This window comes from Bufo gargarizans, chromosome 4 (genome assembly GCF_014858855.1).
Source record: "Bufo gargarizans isolate SCDJY-AF-19 chromosome 4, ASM1485885v1, whole genome shotgun sequence".
NCBI lineage: Eukaryota > Metazoa > Chordata > Amphibia > Anura > Bufonidae > Bufo > Bufo gargarizans.
This window is the reverse complement of record NC_058083.1, coordinates 432,924,806-432,942,807: the sequence shown is the minus strand read 5'-3', so window position 1 is coordinate 432,942,807 and position 18,002 is coordinate 432,924,806. Positions and strand designations below refer to the sequence as shown.

Sequence of the window (18,002 nt, the reverse complement as noted above, 5' to 3'; positions counted from 1 at the left end):
CGCAGGCTCATCCCCTGCCCCCAGAACTCTGTTGGGAAGTAGCTGGGAAGGGGAGGGCTCGCTTACCTCCTCCTCCTGGTATCCCTGCGGAGATGGATGGGGATCTGGACCGACTGTCCAGCATCCCTGTAGGACTGGCACCGAGCCCGCGGTCTCATCTGCGCCCATGCAGAGGGGCTTGTGTTCCCCTTTTCCCGGTATCTCCGGCTGCTGGTGGAAGGTGAGGCCGGTTGCCTCTCCTCCCCAGGACTCTGGTTGCTGTAAGGCAGAGGGACCCCGCATCTCCTCCCCCTGGAACTCAGGTTGCCGCTGGGGAGAGAGACCGGTTGTCTCCTCTCCCTGTGATATGCACTGCCGCTGGAGATCTGGGCAGGCGGCCCAGCATCCCTGTAGGGCCGGTAGAGAGACCTCGGTCCCATCTCCACCTGCCATCTGTGGGTCCTCCCAGGACCAGTCTGTGAGGTCCCTTAACATTTGCGAGTAAGGATCACCTGCGTCCACACCTGGCAACTCCGGCTGCTGCTGAGGGTCTGGGCCAGCATGCCAGCATCCCGGTGGAGAGCCCTCGGTCCTGTTTCCACCTGCCTGTTGTGGTTCCTCACAGGACCAGTCTATGAGGACCCCTACCTCTGTAGCTGGTACTGAAGCAGGGGATACTTCAGTCGGGTCTTCCCAGCTGTAGGGTTGTAGGTCTGGGGCTGCCACCCAGCTCTCTGGCAGTGTATATTGGGACCGAATTGAGCTGAAGAGGTATTAGTAATCCTGCTCCAGCTCCCACTCCTTTGTCACTAGAGATGCCAGGTCTTGTCTCACCTCTCTCGCTGTAGCCCAATCATGCATAGCCTCCCTGTAGTCATAGATATCCCAGAACCGGGACCCTCCAGCATCTCTGAACTCCGGTTCTGCGAAGGCCTCAAACAACAGGCCAGGGCCATCATAATCCTCACCCTCGGGTCTGTCGTGCTCAGCCATCCCGGGGGAGTGCCGAATCACATACCACCAGAGTGCCTGGTAGGCATCATCTAGCCAAAGCTCCTTCCATACCAGGCTCTCCAGTTCTGTCACCCACTCATTCAGGGGCTTCTCTCCCAGAAGGGGCATTTGCAGGGCCACTCGCATCCGCAACTGCTGCTCCTCACTGGGGAGACCCTCGCCCCGCCGACGCTGTACATCTTCCAGGGCCTCGTGCCAGACGCCTTTTCCGGATTGCATCCCTCCAGTCCGGGTCATCATCCTCCTCGTAGTGGAACGCTGTTCGAAGACTAGCCGATTCCATCCTGCTGTAGCCAGGGGCGCTGTACAGGTACTAGCGTTGCCCTCAATATACTCCACGAACGGTGTCTCCGAGCTGCTTCTCCTCACACTAGGACGCCATCCCACCGCTGCCACCAATGTAACGGAACGCCTGGCACCCCGACCGGGTACCTCCGTCGATAGATGCTCCTAGTACTTTCCAAGGACTCCAAGCACTCCACTTGACACCGTACGCACTGCAGACCCCACAAACCGCCGTAGCTTGGTTGAGGTCTCACCGTCTACTACCCACCCTGGACCTACGACAAGGCTCCAGGCTCCAGTGGGTGAACCTCTCCTAAAACCAGAGAGCAGGAACAGCTCTTACAAGAGCTAGTAGTTATGCCAGGGGAGTATAGCAAATCTTCAGCGTATAGCAATCTCCAGTTTTGATCAGTTATCCAAACACCAGTCTCAACATGATGAAGGATAAAACAGGAACGCTTTATTGAGGGCTACCCGCCCATATTTATGCAGGTCCCCATCTGGTGGACACGCCCCCAGGGGACCAGAATGGAGACTGCGACACAGAACAGATATAACACATCCCCACAATGCATCATGGTTTCCTCCTCTCTGCCCCAGAGACAACCGAGGGCAATCCAATTATCTCTCAGGACAAAGGGGAGATCGCCAATACACATGTGGAGACAACAGGACAGACATCACCATTTAAACACACAATGTCACACCCTCCCAGCAACCACAGACATTTAACATATTCCCAGATAGCTCAAGTCTGAGTGCATATCATTAGGCGAATGGCACTCAGACCACACGAATACAATTAAACTAGCCATCTGGGTACCCTCACATAACAAAATACAATTCCAAAGACAGATTTAAGCTGTGCGGCCGGCCTGTCTTCTTTAAAGTTAGTATGGGCCATAATCCTGGGGCAGGAGGCTGGCAACCAGCCCCCTCCAAAACACCGTGGCGAGGTTGGTTTCGTCACATACGGTATCATAGCTTGGGCCTACTGGAGGATCCTCTGGCCATAGGAAATCATAATGAAGACAAGGGGAGACACTTTACAAAGCAGTACTTTGCAAAATTGTGTAAAAAAGCTTTTTTCACATAAAACTGGAAAAGCTCTTAAAATCTGTGTTCTACATATCAGGAAGGATGACAGAGATCAGCAAGCTATGAAATTTAAATACCCTGGTTATACAGCCGATATGTCATTCACTTGTGGCATAGATATACAGTGGGTATAGTAATCTAAATGCATAAAGAATTTCAGCACATATATTCTAGAGTAGTTCACCACAGACTGGTATGTCAGGTTAGGAACATGTTAGAATATATACAAGTAGAAAAGAAACAGAAGCAACCAGTCATGTTGCTAATTCTGAGCATATCTAAAAAATAAAGGGTAAATAAGAATTATCAACTTCAGAGTTGGTGTACTGAGCTACTCTATTGCTCTTTGGATCTCTGCTGTCCTTGGTTAGAATAGATTTCATGTACCGTATCATATCTCCAGATTATGATATTAATGGGTTTATCATGTTCTACAGAAACTGGAGGAATCTGCATTTCACCTCGTCCTTCAGAGCAAGATGCCGAGATAGTTCCAGCAATGGCTATGAGACCTTTCTTTGGGATAAGACCTACACTCCTAAATGAGAATGTAAGTCATTGGCTTTAAGATAGCACATTGACAAGTACATCTTTGTTAAGTTGTTCTATTATGTTTCTATCTATTTCTTACAGCCATGTTCCTATTCCCTAATACTGCAGAATGGCCTTTACAAAGATGTCTATGGGCTGCCATTCTCAGCCATCCCCATCCAGAGCATAAGTGCATGGTATATTGGAGTGTGGACTAGGCCACATCTTTATTGTTAATTTGGAGTCCATATTTAGGATACGGCCAAGCGCTCAGGTTTCTTGATGCGGTTTTAGAAGCCAAAAGCAGGAGTGAACTCAAAAAAGACAAGACTTTGTCTCTTTTTATGATCCACTCCTGGTTTTGGCTTCCAAAACTTACATCACTTACAATAGATTGTGGTCATAACTGAACATTTTTAGGTAGAGGAGATGCAACCATTGAGGATGGTCTCCTGATTTAACAATGTATTTCTGTTACCAGGGCAAAGTTATTGAAGGTGGTGATGTTTCTGGTGCACTCTGTATTGCCCAGCCCTGGCCTGGTATGGCCAGAACCATATACGGAGATCATCAGAGGTTTATTGATGCTTATTTCAAGACATATCCAGGTAATAGCTGTTGTATGTCATATATATTTTAGTGTCCATTATTGTTTTCTAATTCCTGACAAAATTTCTGAATTCTGGTGTGAAAACATAGACAGATCTGAGCAACTTTGCTAAAGGCCAAAATGTGATGGCTAGATGACTGGGTCAGAGGATCTCCCAAATGGCAGGTCTTGTGGGTTGTTCCCAGTATGGTTTGGTTAGTACCTACCAAAAGTAGTCCAAAGAAGAGCAATCAGTGAATTGGCCACAGGGTCATGAGTTCCCATAGCTCATTGATGCACATGAGCGGCAAAGGTTAGCCGGTCTGGCCCAATCCCCAAGAACTAATGTGGCACAAATGACTGAAAATGATAAAAAAAAATTCAGAACAACCAGTCAATTGATCCCGCAATGGGGTTGGTAGCCACAGGCCAGTAAAGTGCAGGATCTGCCCCCCCGGTATAGATGCACCACTGCATATGGGGTTGAGCACTTCCTGCTTTTTAATACCACGCCAATTTGTAGTTTGTATTTTGGTAGCCACAGGCTAGTCAGAGTCAGAAAGCCCATGCTGACCCCTGTTAAGTTCCTATAATATGCATATAAGCATTAAAACTGCTGGACCATGGAGCAATGGTAGGAAGTGCCCTGGTCTAATAAAGCACATTTTCTTTTACATCACGTGGACAGCTGGGTGCATGTACACAAATATTAGTTTTCACAAAGTTTGCTGCTAAACTGCTTTTAGATCTTTGTTTCAGTTGTTTCTGTGATGCAGTGAAATATAATTACACACACTTCATACGTTTCAAAGGCTTTTATTACATGATATTTCAATATTGGAAATTGGAAAAGTTGCTGCTTAAGTTTTTATAATATCAATTTGCATATACTCCAGAATGTTATGAAGAGTGATCAGATTAATTGCATAGTCCTTCTTTGCCATGAAAATTAACTTAATCCCCAAAAAAACTTTCCACTGCATTTCATTGCTGTCATTAAAGGACCTGCTGAGATCATTTCCGTAATTGTCTTGTTAACTCAGGTGAGAATGTTGATAAGCACAAGGCTGGAGATCATTATGTCAGGCTGATTGGGTTAAAATGGCAGACTTGACCTGTTAAAAGGAGGGTGATGCTTGAAATTATTGTTCTTCCATTGTTAACCATGGTGACCTGCAAAGAAACGTGTGCAGCCATCATTGCGTTGCATAAAAATGGCTTCACAGGCAAGGATATTGTGGCTACTAAGATTGCACCTCAATCAACAATTTATAGGATCATCAAGAACTTCAAGGAAAGAGGTTCAATTCTTGTTAAGAAGGCTTCAGGGCGTCCAAGAAAGTCCAGCAAGCGCCAGGATCGTCTCCTAAAGAGGATTCAGTTGCGGGATCGGAGTGCCACCAGTGCAGAGCTTGCTCAGGAATGGCAGCAGGCAGGTGTGAGTGAATCTGCACGCACAGTGAGGCGAAGACGTTTGGAAGATGGCCTGGTGTCAAGAAGGGCAGCAAAGAAGCCACTTCTCTCCAAAAAAAATATCAGGGACAGATTGATCTTCTGCAGAAAATATGGTGAATGGACTGCTGAGGACTGGGGCAAAGTCTTATTCTCCGATGAAACCTCTTTCCGATTGTTTGGGGCATCAGGAAAAAGGCTTGTCCGGAGAAGAAAAGGTGAGCGCTACAATCAGTCCTGTGTTATGCCAACAGTAAAGCATCCTGAGAACATTCATGTGTGGGGTTGCTTCTCATCCAAGAGAGTGGGCTCACTCACAATTTTGCCCCAAAACACAGCCATGAATAAAGAATGGTACCAAAACACCCTCCAACAGCAACTTCTTCCAACAATCCAACAACAGTTTGGTGAAGAACAATGCATTTTCCAGCACGATGGAGCACCGTGCCATAAGGCAAAAGTGATAACTAAGTGGCTCGGGGACCAAAACGTTGACATTTTGGGTCCATGGCCTGGAAACTCCTCAGATCTTAATCCCATTGATAACTTGTGGTCAATCCTCAAGAGGCGGGTGGACAAACAAAAACCCACTAATTCTGACAAACTCCAAGAAGTGATTATGAAAGAATGGGTTGCTATCAGTCAGGAATTGGCCCAGAAGTTGATTGAGAGCATGCCCAGTCGAATTGCAGAGGTCCTGAAAAAGAAGGGCCAACACTGCAAATACTGACTCTTTGCATAAATTTCATGTAATTGTCGATAAAAGCCTTTGAAATGTATGAAGTGCGTGTAATTATATTTGACTACATCACAGAAACAACTGAAACAAAGATCTAAAAGCAGTTTAGCAGCAAACTTTGTGAAAACTAATATTTGTGTCATTCTCAAAACTTTTGGCCACGACTGTATATATATACAGTACAGACCAAAAGTTTGGACACACCTTCTCATTCAAAGCGTTTTCTTTATTTTCATGACTATGAAAATTGTAGATTCACACTGAAGGCATCAAAACTATGAATTATACACATGTGGATCTATATACATAACAAAAAAATGTGAAACAACTGAAAATATGTCATATTCTAGGTTCTTCAAAGTAGCCACTTTTTGCTTTGATTACTGCTTTGCACACTCTTGACATTCTCTTGATGAGCTTCAAGAGGTAGTCACCTGAAATGGTCTTCCAACAGTCTTGAAGGAGTTCCCAGAGATGCTTAGCACTTGTTGGCCCTTTTGCCTTCACTCTGCGGTCCAGCTCACCCCAAACCATCTCGATTGGGTTCAGGTCCGGTGACTGTGGAGGCCAGGTCATCTGGCGCAGCATCCCATCACTCTCCTTCATGGTCAAATAGCCCTTACACAGCCTGGAGGTGTGTTTGGGGTCATTGTCCTGTTGAAAAATAAATGATGGTCCAACTAAATGCAAACAGGATGGAATAGCATGCTGCTGCAAGATGCTGTGGTAGCCATGCTGGTTCAGTATGCCTTCAATTTTGAATAAATCCCCAACAGTGTCACCAGCAAAGCACCCCCACACCATTACACCTCCTCCTCCATGCTTCACGGTGGGAACCAGGCATGTAGAGTCCATCCGTTCACCTTTTCTGCGTCGCACAAAGACACAGTGGTTGGAACCAAAGATCTCAAAGCACATATTTCCACTGGTCTAATGTCCATTCCTTGTGTTCTTTAGCCCAAACAAGTCTCTTCTGCTTGTTGCCTGTCCTTAGCAGTGGTTTCCTAGCAGATATTCTACCATGAAGGCCTGATTCACACAGTCTCCTCTAAACAGTTGTTCTAGAGATGTGTCTGCTGCTAGAACTCTATGTGGCATTGACCTGGTCTCTAATCTGAGCTGCTGTTAAACTGCGATTTTTGAGGCTGGTGACTCGGATGAACTTATCCTCCACAGCAGAGGTGACTCTTGGTCTTCCTTTCCTGGGGCGGTCCGCATGTGAGCCAGTTTCTTTGTAGCGCTTGATGGTTTTTGTGACTGCACTTGGGGACACTTTCAAAGTTTTCCCAATTTTTCGGACTGACTGACCTTCATTTCTTAAAGTAATGATGGCCACTCGTTTTTCTTTACTTAGCTGCTTTTTTCTTGCCATAATACAAATTCTAACAGTCTATTCAGTAGGACTATCAGCTGTGTATCCACCTGACTTCTCCACAACGCAATTGATGGTCCCAAACCCATTTATAAGGAAAGAAATCCCACTTATTAAACCTGACAGGGCACACCTGTGAAGTGAAAACCATTTCAGGTGACAGAATGCCAAGAGTGTGCAAAGCAGTAATCAAAGCAAAAGGTAGCTACTTTGAAGAACCTAGAATATGACATATTTTCAGTTGTTTCACACTTTTTTGTTATGTATATAATTCCACATGTGTTAATTCATAGTTTTGATGCCTTCAGTGTGAATCTACAATTTTCATAGTCATGAAAATAAAGAAAACTCTTTGAATGAGAAGGTGTGTCCAAACTTTTGGTCTGTACTGTGTATATATATATATATATATATATATATATCATAATTAGACAGGTGTTTCATTTACTGCAGCAACATCTTAGGGTCTATCCTCAGGATAGGTCATCACTTGCTGATGGGCGGGGGTTAGGCACCCTACACTCCCACTGATCAGTGTGTAGTTCCATCTCCAGAAGTTGGCATTGGAACTATTGGAACTACACAGAACCGCACAATTGTGTATTGGAAGAAACTCATTAATATAGAGCTGCTCTCAGTGACTTCAAGCGGGGCATTTACTACAGCACTGCTATCATTGAAGTGAGTAGGAGCCACTCTGCAGACACAAGCTCCCTCCATTACACAGTTGATGGTGCTGTGGAGTTGCAGCGCCAACCTCTGACGGTGGAGTTACACCTGAACTGCAGATCGGCAGGGGAGAGAGGTGTCACAGCACCAGTTAGTGACCTGAGTTAGTAGCCTGAGTATAGGCCATGAGTAAATATTGGACAACCCCTGTCAAGAGGTTGACCTGTTTCATGATATTAATGACCTATTCTCAGAAAAGGTCATCAATATGACTTTACTGGGAGTCCAACTCCTGGTACCTGGGAATTGCTCGTCCTATTCAAGTGAATGGGACAAAAAGCTATAATTACCTTGCACCGCCACTGCAATGTAGACGGCGGGCAGGTAAACACTTAAGAGGATGAATCACTCACACAAGTGTTGCACCTCCTTCAAACAGTTGGACCCTCACCGGTCTTATAATGATGATCTATCCTGAGGATAGGTCATTAATATAATGAAACTGGACAACCCCTTCAAATTGTTCATTCAAAGCATGGACATTATATTACTGTACTGGTTAACGATCAATAAGCTGAGTTTATATCGTACTGTACTTTAGATTTAGCTGCTAAGTTATGAGAATTGCACAGTCATCAGTGCATTGATAAGAATGTGTGTCAGAAATCGCTGATTAAGCCAGAGACAGCCATTCATAAAATAAGGCCTCCACCCTGGAAGAAAATGTCTGCATTTATCAAACATCACTATCTGAATTTCTTTTGCCCATAATATTTGTGGATATGAAGTTGTCAGTTCTATGCATACACAACTGTTGCAGCATTTCAGTATATAGCACATTCAGATATAATGGGGATCATTGTCAGTGTACAATCTGGCAGTCACCCACATGTTCAGTAACTGGGACCCAACCACCTGCACCATTATTGTCATTTGTGACATGATGAGTAGTATATTCTTTTCTCTTGTCAATGCAACATAGCAGTTGCAAAATAAGGGGGTCATTTACTATGAGAAATACACCTAAATTAGGTATTTCTGCCACAGATTGCAGCCAAAGGTTAATTGCGCAGTGATCTGAGACTTTTCCCCACTCACACCAGGTCTCAAAAAGTGGGGGTGGAATGGGCAGGGAAGGGGACAGTCCGGCAGGCCCGTCTCATTCATCATTTTCTGTAACTGGAGAGTGTTTCCCACAGCAAGTCCACATTTAGGGTCCATTCACACGTCTGTGTTTTGCGAATCTGGACCGCACATCGCCAGCACTATAATAGAAAATGCCTTTTCTTGTCCGCAGTTGCGGACAAGAATAGGACATGTTCTATTTTTTTTTGGGAGCGGAATTGCAGATCCGGAAGTGCGGATAGCACATAGTATGATGTCCGCATCCGTTCCGGCTCCATTGAAAATGAATGGGTCCGCACCCGTTGCGCAAAATTGCGGAACGGATCCGGACCCAAGTTGCGGATGTGTGAATGGACCCTAATACAGCATCGCGCTGGGGACTCCAAGATGGCGCTCGGTCTGGATGTCTAGAAGCTCAAGTTCTCGCGAATCTCACGAGAACTTGAGCTCCTTCTTCCTGGCTAAGAGCGGGGCGCCGCGATTGGATGCGCTCGCTGCCAGGGAGAGCATAACCAGAACTTAGAGAACAACGCCTACTATAACTTCGTCGCCTCATTTGCATATGACACAACAAAACTAACGGGGAGCGTAGCGGCTGAACGGGGGGTCCATTTGAAAAAAAAAAAAGTGTCCGGACATCAGTGAGAGCAGCCCCATAAGGTCGTATAAGAATTTAACACACTATTTTCTGATGAAAGGTCCTCTTTAACTTGAATAATTCATACTGTACATTTTACATGACATTTAACCTACCTGTTCCAGGCTATTATTTTACTGGTGATGGAGCTCATAGGTCCAATGAAGGGCACTACCAGATAACAGGCCGAATGGATGATGTCATAAACATCAGCGGGCACAGACTTGGCACTGCAGAGATTGAAGATGCATTGGTAGGTATGATTTTCTTACTGCAAAGAGATTTAGTTTTCTTTTATAAATACTTATTGTATTTACAATAGAAAACTATAGTGTAAAACTGAAGATCAGGATTACTAGAGATAACCGTGACCCAGGGTGATGGTTCTGATGTGTCGGACCTGTCCATGCTCAGTGATTATACGCTCTTCTAGCGTAGACTCAGTCAAGTACAGTGAGGGGCATCAGGGTTTTTTCATGGTGACCACCTGGAAGATTCATGGAGGGGACCCTTGGATGACTTCTGGGTGTATCTTATGTTATAAGAGTCTCTGACATGATGAGATAATTACTGTAGCTAATAGTGCTTAGTGTTTGGTGTTACAAGATAAATGATACTTTTATTGCTAGCATAACTTCATTATACTGCACTGAAGATAGTATAAACTATTAGTATATCACGCCAGGGCTGGCTTATCACGCTAGGACGCCGCTATCTGCACACTTAATGTAGAACTACAACTCCTAGCGTGCTCCATTCATTTCTATGGCGTTCTGAGAAGCAGCAAGTGTGCATCTTGGGAGTAGTAGTTTCACCGCAGCTGGAGTGTCGGAGGTTAGCCATCACAGGCTTCAGTGTATTTAGTGACTTTGAGCATGCTCTAGGTCAGGGGTCAGCAATCTCGAGCACTCCAGCTGTTTTGAAACTATAACTCCCAGCATGTATATTTGCTCAGTTCTTCTCAGGACTCCCATAGAAGTGAATGAAGCATGCTAGGAGTTGTAGTTCACAACTGGAGTGCGGCGGTTGCTGACCCCTGCTCTAGATTCTCTAGATTTCGACAAGGCAGGCTCCCACCTTTTGTGTGACTTAGGCCACATGCACACGACCATGTTTTTTTCCGATCCTCAATTTTTGTGGATTGAATGTGGACCCATTCATTTTAATGGGGTGGCAAAAATTACAGATAGCACGCCATGTGCTGGCTGCATCTATAGGGCTGTGCTGCCGTTCTACAAAAAAGATAGAAAATGTCCTATTTTTGTTCGTTTTGTGGACAACAATAGCCAGTTCTACAATCTGGGCCCCGGAAAGTGTGGGATGCACGCGGCTGGTATCCGAGCTTTTCGCACCGCAAAGGATACGGGCATGTGCATGAGGCCTTAGGCCTAAGTCAACATCTGCAGGGGAGGTTTCGGCAGGAAAAATAGGCTGCATCAGCAGTATTTTGTCTGGCAAAATGCTAGAATTGATGCTGGAAACCCAACAAACCCTATTATATTCAATAGGATTCAGGTGTCTGGCATATACTGGATCTGGCAATTCCAGTTTTCTGTTCCTGTGCCAAAACAGAAAACCAGAATTTTGCCACAGATGCAAACCTAGCCTTGGCATACAGTTCAGATAAATTAGCACAGGATCTACACTTGACGCACAATTATAATGGACAAGATCCATAATTTCAAGAAGTAGTACACATTATTAGACTCCAATACCAACGCGTTTTCGGGCATATAGCCCGTTTATTAGGTGTAATGAGGCATGCCCCAATAAAGTCTACTATTTCTTGACATCCCTGATCTTGTCCATTACGATAGCTTGTGAAGAGTTGCTCTGTGTGTCCTGTTTTCTGTGAATTGTTTTCATATTTGAAGGCCACTTGGATAATAGTGAACATGGACGCCACAGGTGGGTAGGCTTCCACCAAACCTCTTTTATCTGTATTCTGCATCATTGCTGCTACGTACTGTCTCTGTTTTTTCCAATATGTGTAATTTAGAGCTAAGAGGACATGGCAACCAAATTGCAACCATACAAGAGTAGTATAACACGGCAGCCATGGTGTAATACAAGTGAAACTCGAATAATTAGAATATCGTGCAAAGTTCCTTTATTTCAGTAATGCAACTGAAAAGGTGAAACTAACATATGAGACAGACTCATTACATGCAAAGCGAGATATTTCAAGCCTTTATTTGTTATAATTTGGATGATTATGGCTTACAGCTTATGAAACCCAAAGTCACAATTTTGAGGTAGCTTTTGCTCAGGGGGTATGGATTAATTAGCTGGCTGAGTGTGACACTCTGACCCTAGAATATTGAACCTTTTCACAAAATTCAAATTTTAAGCTGCATTAATGCAATTCCTTTTAATTTGCATTACTGAAATAAATGGACTTTTGCACGATATTCTAATTTTTTGAGTTTCACCTGTAGTGTGACTGGCCAAACATTCATACAAAGCAGCTGCTCTGGCTCATACTGTGTGGGCTTAAGTGTGGTGTCACCTCTACAACATCAATATGGACAAGCATAAAGCATATGGAAAGTGGCTGTGTTACTTAGAAAACACAGACAATATCAGGGAAAGCTTTTGGTAGCTGGAGTTCGGTGAGGCTTACAGTAATACAATAATCCAACCTAGGACATATCCAAGATATCGCAACAAAAAATAACACTAATGTGCACATTGTTCAAGACATTAAAGGGAACCTGTCACCAGGATTTTGTGCATAGAGCTGGGGACATGGGTTGCTAGATGGCCGCTAGCACATCCGCAATACCCAGTCCCCATAGCTCTGTGTGCTTTTATTGTGTATAAAAAAACGATTTGCTACATATGCAAATGACCTGAGGTGAGTCAGAGCTTGAAAATATGACTCTTTGGTCACACAAGTAAGATATGACTCTTTTGTGTTAATTTGCATATGTATCAAATCGTTGTTTTTTTTTACACAATAAAAGCACACAGAGCTATGGGGACTTGGTATTGCGGATGTGCTAGCAGCGATCTAGCAACCCATGTCCTCAGCTCTATACACAAAATCCTGGTGACAGGTTCCCTTTAATATCACCAAATGTTTGTGATAGGAAGATATAGATACTGTAATATGTCTGGAGTAGCCTCAATTCCTTATCATAAACCTATTTTCCAAATACTCCATGGGAAATGACACCTGTTTCCTGACCTGTATAACTATGAATACGTTACATTATGAACAATGGAATGCTACCCCAGGATAATCTGCAATATTGCTCTTTGCTATACAGTATAGGTGAAGACAGATGTAGGTTGGTGGTGCCTATAGACACCTTCCTGCATAGGACATTTTATAGCTAAAGAACAAACTTAAATGTTGCCCATATTCAGAAACTAGTAGATAAAGGGCAGTTATTTTTGCCTTCTGCAGTATGAGGCGCCATTTTTAAACTTGTAATGAGGCCCTACTCAACCAGAATCATTGTCATCAGCAAGCATGTGAGGCTTTTGAGTGACTATTTTTGTCTCCACTTTGTCTTCTATGACTTTGCTTTGTTTCTTTACTGTCTCCTAATTTTCGACCTCTACTGCTCATTGAGTTTACTAACCTCCACAATTCACTGTGAAGGTGATCCCTAAGCTGCTATTGCTGTATGTCTTCAACGTCGCCTTGATATTTCTATAAAGGGATAGTGAAGGAGCGCATAGTCTGCTAACAACTTATGGGTAGAATCTCAGTACTAAATATCTGTTCAACTTTGTAGGATGAACATCCAGATGTTCCAGAAACCGCTGTAATTGGTTTTCCTCATGACATCAAAGGAGAAGGTAAAATTTTCTAACTCATATTGTCACTTTTTTGCAGTACCAGCACCAATGCATTAGTCAGATTGCCTTTATAAAACACAGACTGATTTAGTGGGTATGTAACTCACTAGAGGATGTGTAGTAGAAGTGGAATTTCTGGTGCTCTTTAAATGCAGTTAGCAGACTTAATTTAGTTTTTGGAAAGTCCATACTTGGTTAATTATAAATGTTAGATGTAGTTTAAAGGGAACCTGTCATCAACTTTATGCTGGCAGCATAAAATAATGACAGAAATGCTGATTTCAGAGGTGTGTCACTCATGAGCTAAAAGTAAGTGGTTGCCGAGAACCAGCATCATAATCATTGCAGCCCAGGCCTGAAAAAGAGTCAGATCTACCTGAGAAGAGTCCTGGTTATTCATAATCTTCTGCTCTTCCACCCATCTGCTGATGATTGGCAGTTCTCTCCTAGAAAGAAAGGAAGACAACTAGGTAGAAGACTGTCAGCCATCAGCCGGTGGACAGGAGAGCAGGAATTCATGAATAACCATGACTCTTCTCAGGTGGCCGGGACTCTTTTCCAGACCCAGTCTGCAATGATTGTGATGTTGGTTCTCGGCAACCACTTACTTTTAACATTTAAATGACAGACCGCTGAAATGAACTCACCTGTCTCTACTGTATTCTCCCATTAGTATGGGCAGCATAAAGTTGAAGACAGGTCCCTTTAATAGGTGACTAAGAAGGATTTATACAAAAGAACCATGAAAGCAGTAGGAGCATGAGACCAAGAATTAGGTTAGGAGCTAAATCACTTTTTAATAGTCATCCCATCATGGGTTGAATATTAAAGAGTAGTCATCTCTCCTGACATGTCTATTTTAGTAAATGCTCTTATTTCCAATAAAGCAACTATTCTGGATCATCATTTTGTAGAGCTCTAGATTGTACCATTGCTCCATTATTTCTCACGGAAATGTATGAATACATTAATAACTGGGTGCTTGCATAAGTGCCTTATCCACAGATGATCATCATAGGTGCTCCAGCCACGCCTAAAGGGAAAGTAAAGGTCCTATTACACTGCATGATATTTGGGCAGTGCAAGGGCCGATGGAATAAACAGACAGATGCAAACTTTGAATGTTGGAGGAACTATTGCTACCGCAGTCATTCCTCCCTTATTCTCTTCTATACATTATCAGCTACACATCTCTGATAACACAGGAGGATGTGCTGCCGATAATAGGCGATCATCCTGATGGCTGTTCATAAGCCAACAAGAAAGTGTTTTCTTGTTCATCGGCTGCTTGATTATATGGGCCAATTATCACTTGTTCCTGATAATTGGCCCGAAAACCATTCTGCCTAAAAGAGCCTTAAGTTCCTGCTCCGCCATCTTCAGAACAGACAGTGACGTTTTTACAAAAATGTGCCCATAGTTAAGAGAGAGAGTTTATACACTAAATGGTGTATTTAATTCTGATGGGTGGTTTTCCTCTGTTTACACTGGATAGATAAATAGTACACATGCACAAATCTGCCGAACACAAGGAGTAGACCTTGTTGGATATACAGGGTGGGCCACGAAAAACAGAACTGTCTCCCTTGTGAAGTTTTATATGATAATGGATACTGGAGAAATTAAGTACTTATTCATTACTGGAGACGCGGGAAGTGGTTTCTGCCAATGGCTATGCAAAAGTTGTGCCCATCTTATCATGTTTAGGAACAACTTCTGTAACACCACACGTTCCATCATCTGGACATGAATTTCAGTTTGCTGTTTCAGCTTGGGCACTGTCTGAGTATTCATAAACGCGACCCTTGAGGTAACCCCACAGATAAGCTACACACTGTGAGGTCTGGTGACCACAACCCTTTGCTCAGCATACTTTCTTCTGTGAATGCTGCTTGAACTTGGAACTTGAACTTGGCACTTGGAACTTGAACTTGGCACTTGAACTTGGATGTAAGGCAAGTTGCTCAGTCCTACTGAAACAATACTTTCATCATCAGTTAACTTGAATACAATTGCTGGAAGAAGTCTGTGTACACAGCTGTGTTAACTTTTCTCCAAAGAATATTTGGACCCCTATCTGTGTACTGATAGCCATGCCCCAAATGCTGATTTTTGGACCTTGAAATGTCTGTTGATGCAGATATTTTCTGTGGGCCAGTACTTATTATTCTGCGAATTAACACACCCGGTTAGATGGAACTACGGTTCATTGGACATAGAGGCAGATGTACTAAACCCATAGATGGCATAACGTTAGACTGTGTAGACCTGCACCAGATTTATCACAGGGGCTCAGGCTGGATTATAAATCTGGTGCAGGGATAGACACTTTTCTTTGACTCTATACCAACTATTGGTTGGCTTACTCTGAGACAGAATTTTAGTCCAGAATTGTGGCAGAATTTTGGCACAAAATTGTGATTTTTAGGCCCATTGACTTCCCTCAAAGCATCACCCCCTTTTTGGATGAGTTAGAAAACTTGGAGAAAGCATAGTTGCTCCAAATTGTCCCACTTTTTAGAAACATTCTAGGTGCACACACATTAGTAAATCTGGGCCATGATGTATTGAAAGTAGAGATGAGCGAATGAGTTCTAACAAATAGATTTGCCTTATCAGCAAAGCTTCTTCACTTGTGTGGGCCTGTGCCCCACGGGTGTAGAAGCCCTGCTGATGAGACAAATGAAATGGAGTCATCCGAATTAGTTTGCTCATCTGTAATTGCAGAGATGAGCAGGACATTGCATTGTATCCAGTACCCATTATTCCCCTTCTTTAACTTTTGCATACCTGACACTCAGTATGGCTTTAGATGAAGAAATTTCGGTACACATCAACATTGTCAATTTCCTTGGGCTTGTCATAATCATCTCCTGGATTTATGCAATAATGATGCATGTCCGAACACTGGGTTGTCTATTTTCTATATTTTTTTTGCATTAGCCAGGGATCCTGTGTTATGCCACATCCACACCAAACCATGTATACTGCTTTTTGCTGGAATGGGAAAGTCCTGAAATAGACCACAAAAACAGATCGGTGTTTACCTTTGCATACATAGTCTTTCTGTATCACAACTCTTTTTTTGAATTGCAAATGACCTATTAGACACATGCACAACACTACTGGACTACACACACAGCACCACTGTATTGGCAGGGAAGGATACATTCATTTTCCCCAAATACCACCATTTGTCAAAACACTCTTATTCTAAAGTCAATGGCATACCATTGCACCCTGTGGCAAGTCTGTTTTGATATTTAGTTGCTGTAGGTTTTGTCCTGCATTGGGGCCTTGTAATATAGGACACACAAATGTCATTGGTAAGAACAAGGGTCGTAGTTAGTGTCATGTCAGGACACATCCTACTGCCCTCGGCAGCCGGAAGTAGTATTCAAGCATGGGGGATAAGAGTAAACTGCTCTGTTATAATGAAATCTCTCCCATTCAAGTGAATGGAATGAACAGCTGTAATTACCCTGCCGCTCCACTACAATACTAACGCCAAGGCCTCTTCAGACAGCTGATTGACAGGGATACTGGGAGTTGGACCCCCACCAATTTGATAAAGTCATCAATATCATGAAACAGGACAATCCGTTTAATATTAAATTAGTATAAAGTATTTACTTTACTTATTTACTGGCATGCAGTTTTGCAGATGAAAGCAGTAAGTAAATGGAATATAAGACAAAACCTTTGGCACCAATATTATATTATCCTTTGTTACAAAGTGGTATGCCAGACATAAAAAAGGTGATGACGAACAAGTACTCATGAGTGTGCCATGTTCTAGTTAGTTTAACACTCCACTTATCAACATAGCAGTCAAAACATGTAAGATATGTGAGAGGCTGCCCTCTGAAACCACCTCAAGGACAGTTCAGTAAGTTTTAAATATTGAGTCATTAGGGTACTAATACATGGAAACTCCTCTTTGAAGACTATCTAAGGTAATGAGTAACCTTCATGTAAGTACCTATGTTATACTGTATAATCCAAGGCTCTTGTGCAGAATGACTGTCATAAATAATTATCACAACCACTTGATTGGAAACTTTTCTTCACATCTTTCTATCTGGCACAAGGAATGTTGCAGCATTGACAGTAATGGTGTGGAATATAATAATGCTTACATAACAACCTTACCAATGACTCTCTTACTTAAGATGTCACAGGATTAAGGGTTGCCCAGGATTAGAAAATGGTTTGCCCCACTGTCTTGTATTACAATTCAGCCCATGTACCTCAATGGAGATGAGCTGTAATACCAGACAGTCCATTGACATGAATGGAGCTTGAAGAAAACCCTTCTTTACAACCTTGGACAAACTCTTAAAATATAAAATGCATCAAATTTCAATGTTAAAAGGGATTTTTTAGGTGTTTGATATATTGATGACTTATATTGATGACATTATCTGATTGGTGGTGATCTGACTCCCGGCACCCCCACTGATCAGCTGTTTGAAGAGGCCATGGCTCTCCGGGGAGCACCAAGGCCTCTTCCTAGGCCACTGACGTCACGTTCATCAATCCCATGGGCTGAGTGCAGCCTAGTCCCATTTAAGTTAATGGGGCTGAGCTGCAATAGCAAGCACGGCCGCTATACAATAGATAGCTGAACGTATATGGGGAAGCCGGGAGGGAGTCGGGATAGCTTTCGGCCCAATAATGGTTCATCATAAGTATAGGAACT

At 43.3% G+C, this 18,002-nt stretch overlaps 1 protein-coding gene across 1 annotated transcript in view; it reads left to right on the top strand.

Annotated features, from left to right (window-relative positions):
• The window catches only part of LOC122934184 (acetyl-coenzyme A synthetase 2-like, mitochondrial), a 110,045-nt gene that overhangs the window by 73,704 nt on the left and 18,339 nt on the right, over positions 1 to 18,002 (top strand). Inside the window, exons 9-12 of the mRNA XM_044289458.1 lie at positions 2,814 to 2,926; positions 3,389 to 3,515; positions 9,616 to 9,743; positions 13,237 to 13,300. Of these exons, the coding sequence (XP_044145393.1) occupies positions 2,814 to 2,926; positions 3,389 to 3,515; positions 9,616 to 9,743; positions 13,237 to 13,300 (432 nt within the window). The remainder of the gene's footprint in view (positions 1 to 2,813; positions 2,927 to 3,388; positions 3,516 to 9,615; positions 9,744 to 13,236; positions 13,301 to 18,002) is intronic.